At 34.9% G+C, this 9,987-nt stretch overlaps 1 protein-coding gene across 1 annotated transcript; it reads left to right on the top strand.

The window, feature by feature from the left end:
• Positions 1 to 3,071: 3,071 nt before the first annotated feature.
• Positions 3,072 to 9,347, top strand: LOC117115971. The gene is made up of 2 exons (XM_033259871.1): positions 3,072 to 3,115; positions 8,382 to 9,347. Exon 2 carries the CDS (start codon positions 8,590 to 8,592, stop codon positions 9,319 to 9,321), a length of 732 nt encoding a protein of 243 aa, XP_033115762.1. The 5' UTR covers positions 3,072 to 3,115; positions 8,382 to 8,589; the 3' UTR covers positions 9,322 to 9,347.
• The last annotated feature ends 640 nt before the right edge of the window (positions 9,348 to 9,987 follow it).

The following is a 9,987-nucleotide window of genomic DNA, read 5'->3' as shown; positions in this document are numbered from 1 at the left end:
AGTTCAAGAGACTTGACATTGGTCTCAATTTTGTTAGAAAGTATGCCTATATTTTATATAATATATTTTTAAAATAGAGAAGTTATCACCAAATATGACTAGAACTCAAGTATATTGTGTCCAATGTTGCCCATAACTACCCGTCATTGGGACCATGTTCTAAAGTTAAGTTTGAAAATCTGTTGAATCTTAAAATCTGCGATAGATGATTTAAATTTAAAACAGCTCCGAAACCTGGAAATACCGGGATGGTGTCCAGAGGGGGATAGTTTTGTTTTTTCCAGAGTAGTTAAGTGTTAAGTGTGTTAAGAAGCGTAGCTTAAGCTAGTAAGGCTGTCCTGGGTACGACACACTAAACTCCACCCAGTCGAGGCGTCGGCGACTAATCCGACAACCCCATTCAGATGTGTCTTAGTGGCTGCTGAGGGGAGGTGCCATGGTCACCCAGCAGCAAGAAAAACCAACAGCTGAACCAAGGCGGATGAGCTCTTTGGAGTCAACGGCCAACCATAACTTAGTTTAAGGAGTATAATTAGCCACATATTATTTTAATATTTATATTTTTAAACTTATTTTTCATTCAGTTAATTTGCATATGAATAGTGCATGCGACCATAATATGACAACGGCGGCGAAAGCGGGGGGCCAGGTGGGCCATTGGCCCACCCACTTTTTATACTGGGGGAGGGGGCCTGGCCCCCCCTCCCACTTTTGTGACTGTTCCCAGCACCAGTGACAAACATTTTACGAAGATGTATAGTTTAAAGTGTAACTGATTGGCTTATAGTAAACCTTCAAACCAGCGTAATATAACCACATTTAAACTCTAATTTAACGAAAACAATAAGATACTTAATTAGGCCATTTTTTTAAAATAAAGTTGTCTGAAGGTTAACTACAGAATTTACAGTACACTGTAGTTAATGTGTTATAGGTTGTAAAACTGTATAGAGTAAAAAAAATGTATCCAGCTTTTAATCTGAGAGTGCCATTTCCGGCCATCTAGAGGTGCCATAATCATAATAACAACAGTTGTGGGGCTGAGGCGGGTGGACATTCTATTTACGCAAGACTCTCCCTGGAACCCCTCTATTTCGACTTTGTTGACCCGCCACAGTTGGAGTATCATTTCCGAGCTTAGCTTATAGAAGTGTAATTTTTATCCATCGGGGGAAAAGGAGGCTAAATTGTTCAATTTTTTTTGATGGAGATTTTAAGGAAAATTATATTCAAATTTTAAGTCTAAGAGTGTAATTTCCAGCCATCTAGAGGTGCCATAATCACAAATTTTCTTGTCTCAGCCCCAACCATGGTGGGGCTGATGTGGTATAGATTCTCCATCTGCTGAAGTACCCAGTGGCGGATTCAAGGGGACCCAGACGGCCCGCCCCCGCCCTCCTAAATTGTTCAATAAAAAAATGGAGATATAATGATAATTATATTCAAATTTTATGTCTGGAAGTGCAATTTCCGGCCATCTAGAGGTGCCATAATCACAAATGTTCTTACCTCAGCCCCAACCATGGTGGAGCTGAGATAGTACAGATCTTCTATCTGTCAAAGTACCCTCCCTGGGCCCTTCTATTTCGAATTCCTGGATCCGCCACTGGAAATTACAACAAATATGAAAATCATATTACAGTAGCTTGATGCCTATAAAATAACTTATAAAATTCACCAAACTTCGTAAAATATCCGTAGCTTCCAGGAGGCTTCGCCCCCTGGACCCCCACCGGGGGGCCTTGGCGTTCCCCAGCCTGGATGCTCTTTTCGCTCGCATACTCGACCTTATTAAGTGGCCCCCCCCCACTTTCAAAAACGTTCCGCGCCGTTGAATATGATTATAGGTATCCATCTCTTCTATTAATATATTGAAAGGAAACATTTATTTAAATAATTTAAGACCTAAATCAAGATTCTATGGAAATTGGTCACAGATGTATGAAAAATTCGGTGAATATATAATGTTAAAGGTCAATTGTATCCTTTCCGATCATTTTGGTGACAGATGTTCTATTAGAGCCAATAGAAACATACATATTCCGTACAATTTGAAAAAGAAAGCAACTCTCTGTGATCAGCCATCATTAAGATATAATAGGAACCCCATATTTTCAATCCTAATTTGCATATTTAAGAGCTAATTTGCATATGAACATTGTATGTGACCATGTTGTGATTATATATTTCTATCCCTTCTGTTAATTTCTTAAAAAGAAACATGTATTTACATAATTTAAGACTTAAATAAAGATTCTACGGAAAATAATCACAGCGGTGCAAAGTGGTGATTATAAGGTCAGAGGTCAATTTTACCATTTCCGGTCATTTTTTGGCAAACGTTCCATTAGTGCAAATAGAAACATGCACATTCTGTGCAATCTGAAGAAGAAAGCAACTCTGTGTGACTAACCATTGCCGAGATATGGGAACCCTATATTTTCATTTTTAATTTGCATATTTACGAGCTAATTTGCATATCTACAGTATATGTGACCACGGTGTGATTGTAGATTTTCATCCCTTTGATTAATATATTGGAAAGAATCATGTATTTGAATAATTAAGACCTGAATAAAGATTTTAAGTACATTAGTCTTAGAGATATGCAAATCAGTAAATATAAGGTCAGAGGTCAATTGTAGCATTTCTGTTCATTTTTTGGGCAAATGTTCCATTAGAGCAAATAGAAACATGCATATTTGAAATCATTTGAAAAAGAAAGCAACTCACTGCGACAAACGGTTGCCGAGATATAAGACCCCTATATTTTCAACCTAATTTTCATATTTTAGCTAATTTGCCTATGTTCCCGACGTGTGACTGAGGTGTGATTTGTGGAATTTCATCCCCTCATCATATATGCTTGATTAAAAAAGAAAAACCTTTGTTTGCATTTTCTTTGACTTTTGGCTATTTTTTAGCTAGACTGCCTAGCCTAATGTTTGTGGTTACACTTTACATTGTTGTGAGACTGGGAAACGAATGATAATTTTATTTATTTTATGTCGAATGATAAGATAACCGCTTGATGTGCGATATAATTACCGTGGTTCTCTGGCATTCGGTCCTTTTGTTATGCTTTGTTGGTGAAGGTAACCAATGCCATCATTATGTAAGTACTTCCTTTTTTATTATTTGTTATTTATATTTCAATAATATTTAGTGAGGGAGTGATCCAGCGAAGGCAACAAGGACCGCCCCCCTCCCCGTCAGTCCCGCCGAAAAATAAAAAAAGAGGGAGAAGAGAGACAGAAATGTGTATATGAGTTCAGTGAGCGAAAGGGGTGCACGAATCTTTTTACCACTGATTTGAAATCTTCGACAAACATAATGCTATAACTCCGACGCAAAAAAGGTACAAATGGGAGCGTGTGGCGCAGCGGCTAAGCTGTTGGAAGTCTGATATCGGAAGTTCGAGACCGACGCTCGTCCTTGGGAAAGACAATTTACTTACGCTTTCCTCTCTTTACCCAGGAGTATAGATGGATGAGGGCAGGCCCGTATCCAGGGAGTGGGGGGGGGGGTTATGGTTCAGGAGAACCCCCTTTTCTAGCAAACCCCCTCTTCAAATTTCCCAAATAAGTCCTCCAACCCAACTAATGCACTGCAGACCCATCCAGACAAAGACCTTTTCAAACATATCTGCTTTTATAGCATTATTTAGACCCATAAAGCACAAAAATCCCCTTGCTTTGGGGGTTTCGCAGACCACACCGTGGCTTCGACCGTGGACCTCACGCCCAGAAAACCCCCCTTTGGAAGAACCTGGGTACGGGCCTGGAGGGGGTAATGCTGTTAGTCTGTTCGTCAGTGAACCTGATACTACTGTTCCAGTCAATTTGTAACAGCAACTAGAATCAATTATACGCGATTATTCGCTAAAAGGAAGCTACATTAAAAAGAAACTGTGTAGCTCCTGTGATTCATAGGAACGAACGTGTCCTGCTTTTTTCCCCCCTTTTTTTTTACTTATTTAAGTGGAGTATTTTAAATATTTTAAACATTTTTGATATTTTGCAATATTATTACACTAAATTTTTACAATAAAGTTATTTTAATCTCTAATCTTGAATGGTTTACGAGCTTGCAAAAGAACATATTTTTATTAAAGAGTTATTTGGTTATTTTTTTTTTGTTGTTGATAGAAATGGTCATTTATTTAACAATCAAATATAAATCTAGGCCTATCTTCTTTACAATAATTCATTGTTAGCATTATAAAAACTTGCTCTACTTACATTTTAAAATAATATAAGTTACATTTTCTATTTTATTATAAATATTTCTAAGCAACAATTTATTATTTCTGATAGTTGATTCCAACTATTTTATTAAAATGTTGTATATTTTTATATCATTGTTAGAGTAACTTGTAGGTTTATACTAAAATATATTAGACAATATAACGACAATTGTTAGGCAAAAAAAAAATACGATTTTAAAAATTTAAAGAGATAATTTTCTTAGATTTTTCAAAATACAATTTTTTTAAATTTTCTTCACATTGATAGAAAATGGTCTTTTTAATTATATTTTAATCCAAATATTTTAAACAAATACTGATTGGCGGGACCATTGTTAGAAATATAGCCCAAAATGCATGAGACCATACTGGTTCTGCATTTACACTTTGGTATTTTTTTTTCTAATCGTCTAATTGTTATCAGTTACCTTTCTTTTAGACTGTACTTTGGCCTACTAACGAATTATTTATCTTTAGGCCTGATGCAAATATACATGCACCTGCGTCATAGGTTGTCATTGTTCCATATGCTGAATCATATTTTTACCATCTTTTCACATCATTATGATGTGTCGATGGATCTTGAACTGAAAGCACCTAAAATAATCTATGTTAAACCTGTAGCCAAAACATTAACATATATATATAAATTTTAAAAGGCAAATAGGAAAAACCCATAAAACAGCAAACGGCCACATAATGCAAAACTATTTAAAATTAAAACGGAACAGTAGAGAAAGTCCGATCAGAGTGACAAAATAAACTAAGCATCCACTAATCCCAATATCTGCAGACGGATCCGTTACGGCTGAGCCCTAAGCTCGCTACTTCCAAGGCTAGGGTAAGCATTAGGTCAAATTCGTTGAGATATAATAATAATATTTCTTTTTTGTGATTTTTTAAAATGTTCTTTTAATTGCTAAATTCAAATTAATTACAACACTGTATTTTTGTAAAACGTTAGGCATATGCGTTATCTAGCTTAGACGTACTTGCAAAATAACTTGTTATCAACATGGTCTAACACACAACTAAAAATGAAATTGCATACGTAAAGAGAATACATATTATATATACCGTTCTTAGTCTCTCATTCATAACCACAGATGTATTCAATAAATATCATTGCGTTAAATCCAATTTTACTTGAGTGTTTTTGCCGCAGCCTAATTAAAGATAGGCTTGTGATATTTGCTGCCTACATAAATGGTTTACCTAATAATAATTGTACCTAATGAACTGGTTTTATGAAAACACCACAGGAAGAAAAACGCTTGCAATGCATTGCATGATATTGTCACTTAAGTACGACGAAAAGTGAAAATTAAAATAAGAAGAATATGCCATGGACTTCGACTATGATTAACTTAACTAAAATGCAGATCCTACAACAAATTATGCAATTATTTTGACCAGTTGTAACTAAAATAGCCACTGCAAGGCTATAATCGGCACTCCACTATATAAAAACTTTAGAACATAAAGTTAAACATTACACAGAATATAATATGATAATCCTGTATGTGAAGACTGTGTGCAAAGCTATAATAGAAGAGATATCACCCCTCTGGATCGAAACTTACACTTCTTCTTAATACTAAGTATATTTAAACGAAAATTTAAAGAAAATAAAAATAAAATGAAATAAACTTCATAAGTATAATAAATGAAATGCAGAAAAGGTTATTGTTCTTTGCAAGTGGAAATGGCGAGCAGCTCTCTTTGAAATGGATACGTGCGCCTTATTATTACTATTACTATTATCCGTTGTATAACCTAGTAAACGTTATTATTTGCTGGTAATATAAATAAACACTCTAATCACCAGTACTAAAAGTAATTTAAAACTAGCCATTGTTTAGAAGTTCAGAATTTGTTTGACGTTTACCATAATATATTAACAAACAAAGAGTCAGTTGCCACCTCCGCAAGTTTTGACCAATCGCATAGTAGAAAAGTAAGTACATGAAAGTTATGAACAGCAGTTAATTTGTAAACCGCTGTGAGTTCGTCGGCTTCTATGTAACTTACGGCCAAGCACATGCCAAGAAACTCATTGCAGTAAGGTATTAATCGAACTGCACTTAAAGAACCAAATACTCCGTAGTCTTTCCAGGTGATGAGCCTGTTAGTAATCAGTACATTGTAAAAGCGAAAATTTGAATTTTATGAATTTATAATTTAGTCATATCGTAATAATATAGAAACATTCAGTTTTATACTAGTATTTCACGTTTGTTATCTCATGTTTTATCCCTTTTCAATCATTCTTACTTCAAGTATATGATTTTATATATAGGCCTAGTTATATACATACACGTACTGATTGGTTTGAGAGAAATTGTTAAACATTCAGCCTCAAGATGACCAATAGTAATTTACTAACGGCTTTTTGGCCATTAGGCCTATCTAGAATTCATCACTTACAAGTTACACTACTTTACTAACGACTCTTTGGTCATCATTGAGAATACGAAATTATGGAATCTCCGCTACTGACTACGTGGTGCATAATAACAAACTAAATTCAAAATTCTTCAATGTCTATCTGATAAAGGAAAATTTTGAGGAAATGTCATCATATTTGGCTTTCTAGCTTATTTAAAGTCAGAGATAGCACAGTTTTTCGGATTTTCCAGACGGCTGACACCAGCCCTCTTGGATTTATAGGTCACGAAGATATTTCATGCTACAGCCTACAATAACCATTCCAGTGTTACACTGGAATGGTTAGATTTAAAACTGTTTTTTTTAAATCGTATTTTGTTGATTGTGACCTTGACCTTTAACCCTTACCCATCAATAGTCAAATACTTTGAGATCTTTGGTCATGGAACATTGTGACCAAGTTTGACAAGTTTGTGATTAAAACTGCGCTGTAGACAAATAAATAAATAAAAAATTTCGTTTGATTGTGACCTTAACTTTGACCCTGACCCTTCAAAATTTAATCAGCTCTAGATCTAAGGTAAAAGAACATTGTGGCCAAGTTTTATAAATTTTTGATAAAAACTATGGGCTGTAGGCTGTTCACAACAAATATACAAATAAATAAACGGGGGAAGAAAACATAACCTCCTGCCAACTTCGTTTGCGGAGATAATGAGATCTTTGATTATTCTTAGGCCCTAGTTAATTTTTTTTTTCTTATTTTAATTTATTTCTTTCGAAAGTGTACTTTCTATCACATATAATTGCACTGCCACTTAGGCCTAGGCCTAGTCATATTATGCTTCATCGTCCCCCGCTATACACAGTACATCAGTAGGCTAGCCCCCACCCCCACGCTACAGTACAGAGGTTTGCTAGGCAACAGAACGTGATTGCACCTTTCTTCCCAGGTGTTCATGTAAATTTGCATATTGTTAGCTAACCAGCTGCGTGTATTCCTTTGTGAAAATGAGTACCGTGACCATTTCCGGTCACACAATACTCTCCATAACGCAGCGCACCCCTCTAGTTCCGTGTCCTCTGGATCTTAGGTAAAGCAACATTGTGGCAAAGTTTGATGAATTTATGATAAATACTATGGGATGTAGGCTGTTTACACCAAATATGCCGACAGACAAATAAATAACTAAATAAAAAAAACAGGCACATAATCTCCTGCCAACTTCATTGGCGGAGGTAATAATAATAGGCCTATTGACTAGTAAAGAAACCAAGTCAAAAAAATAATTACCCATCTTTCCATCTTTATTTTCGTAGATTTTAATACTTTCGATCGGAAGATCAAATTTTGCAAATAAATTGATTTTTCCTTTTTTTTTTTCTTACTTAGCTTCACATCCGCCTTGAGGTCTCCTATTGAGAGTCGCCATATTTTTCACCATTTTGTATTCTTTAAAATGATATATTGTATAACACCGATATGTCTTTTGTTTTGTTTAAAATAAATACATAGGCTATATATATTCATATATTATAAACCACATTGTAATTGAACCCATATTTAATATCGATTAAAGTCATCGTGCTAGAGATGCTCACTGTGTGAACGAAAATTAGCACTTCAAAATTTAGTATTGAGGTTTTCAATTATAATTCGTATTTTAAAACTACTGCACTATCATTTATTTAAATACAAGGGTTTGTATTACTTATTATGATATTAAATGAATAATTTCTTTCCCAGATTTCACGTGTATTCCAACAAAGAGACAAGAATACCATTTGTCATGGAACTGCAGTCCAGTGTCATACTATTATGACTAGGCCTACTTGTATCTCTAAATTTCCACTCATCGGAGGCAGTGAGATTTCTGTTCCAGCCAACGCCCCAAGCAGCAGTAGAGGGAAAACGAGCACATGTTACCTGTATTTTCGGAGATATCACCGATGACATGGAAGGAAAATACAATATCATCTGGACCAAAGATTCTTACATCATAACCAACCTAAGTAATGGATTTGATCTGGATCGCTTTGGTTTTCATAATATCTATGCCAAGAGGAAACACTTCCTGAGGATTGATCCTGTCAAGAGAGAGGATGGTGGAAGGTACAGATGTCATTTACGCTATAATGGTGAAATATTATTAACATCTAGCATCGGTATGCTCACCATTCGCGAAATCCCATCAATTACATACCCACTCGTTGAAATCGGAAGGTCAACCTACAAGATTGGTGAGGAGGTCACGGTAAAAAGTGTTTGTGAAAAGACCAATCCAACAGCAAAGCTAGAATGGGGATTATCAGAGCAGAAGCGTTTTTTAGAACCAACTACCAAGTCCGGAGAAAATCATACACATATTTGGATTGAAGCAAGAGTTCCTGCAACCCCTGACCTAGATGGTGTTTGCTTTGAATGTAAAATGAAAGTAGAAGATGAAGTTGCCCCAAGATACTCACAAAGTGGACGCCTTTCTATTATTGATGGTCAAATTACAACTAACAAACCACTCCAGCAGACACGTACGAAAAATCTGACAGATTTGTCATCTGATATGTTAGGTGGCATAAAAGCAGAAAGTTATGAAACTACTGCTAATGGTGGTACACAGCTAGGAATAGAAATGGCTGTCACACAAATTGTAGTAGTTTCATTAATACTTAATGCTATGGCAACTTGATAAGCGTACTGAGGCGTGTGTTAAATTAAAGGGAGTTATATTTAGGTTACAGTAAACAAATCAGTAAACGATATATCTACGTCAAATTAAAAATTTATTATAATTAAATTAAATTAAAAATTAAGTTAAATCATGTAATAGTGAAATTAGTTAACAATTAAATTAAATCAAATCAAAATTAAGTTAAAATTAAAGATTAAAGATTAAAATTAAAAATAATTAAAAATTAAAATTAATATTAAAAAATTATATTAAAAAATTCATCAAAAGTAAATAATATGTTAAAATAAAATAGTTAATGTCATTAAAGTACATACTACGGTTTCCAGTGTTTTATGTAGGCCTATATGCAATCAATGCGTACCGGTATAACACGAACTATTTTCAACCGACCCCAGTTAAAAGAATACACCTTGATCAAGTTTCCTTCACATCTATCTACCTTACATTCCAATGCACAAAAGCAGAACAGAATAGGTGTTTAGTTTTACAATTATTTTTGATAGGCCTAATGATGATGATGAAAATTATGATATTTATGATGGTTAAGATGATAGAGATAAGGATGATTGTGTCGGCGGTGTTAGTGATTATGTTTTAATGATGGTAAAGCTGGATGATGATGAAGATATGATGATCAAAGCCATAGCCGCCCTCCTTTATGGA

Source organism: Anneissia japonica, unplaced genomic scaffold (genome assembly GCF_011630105.1).
Source record: "Anneissia japonica isolate Jap-2015-1 unplaced genomic scaffold, ASM1163010v1 scaffold287743_len2803612_cov181, whole genome shotgun sequence".
Lineage (NCBI taxonomy): Eukaryota > Metazoa > Echinodermata > Crinoidea > Comatulida > Comatulidae > Anneissia > Anneissia japonica.
This window is presented reverse-complemented; position numbering and strand designations above follow the sequence as displayed.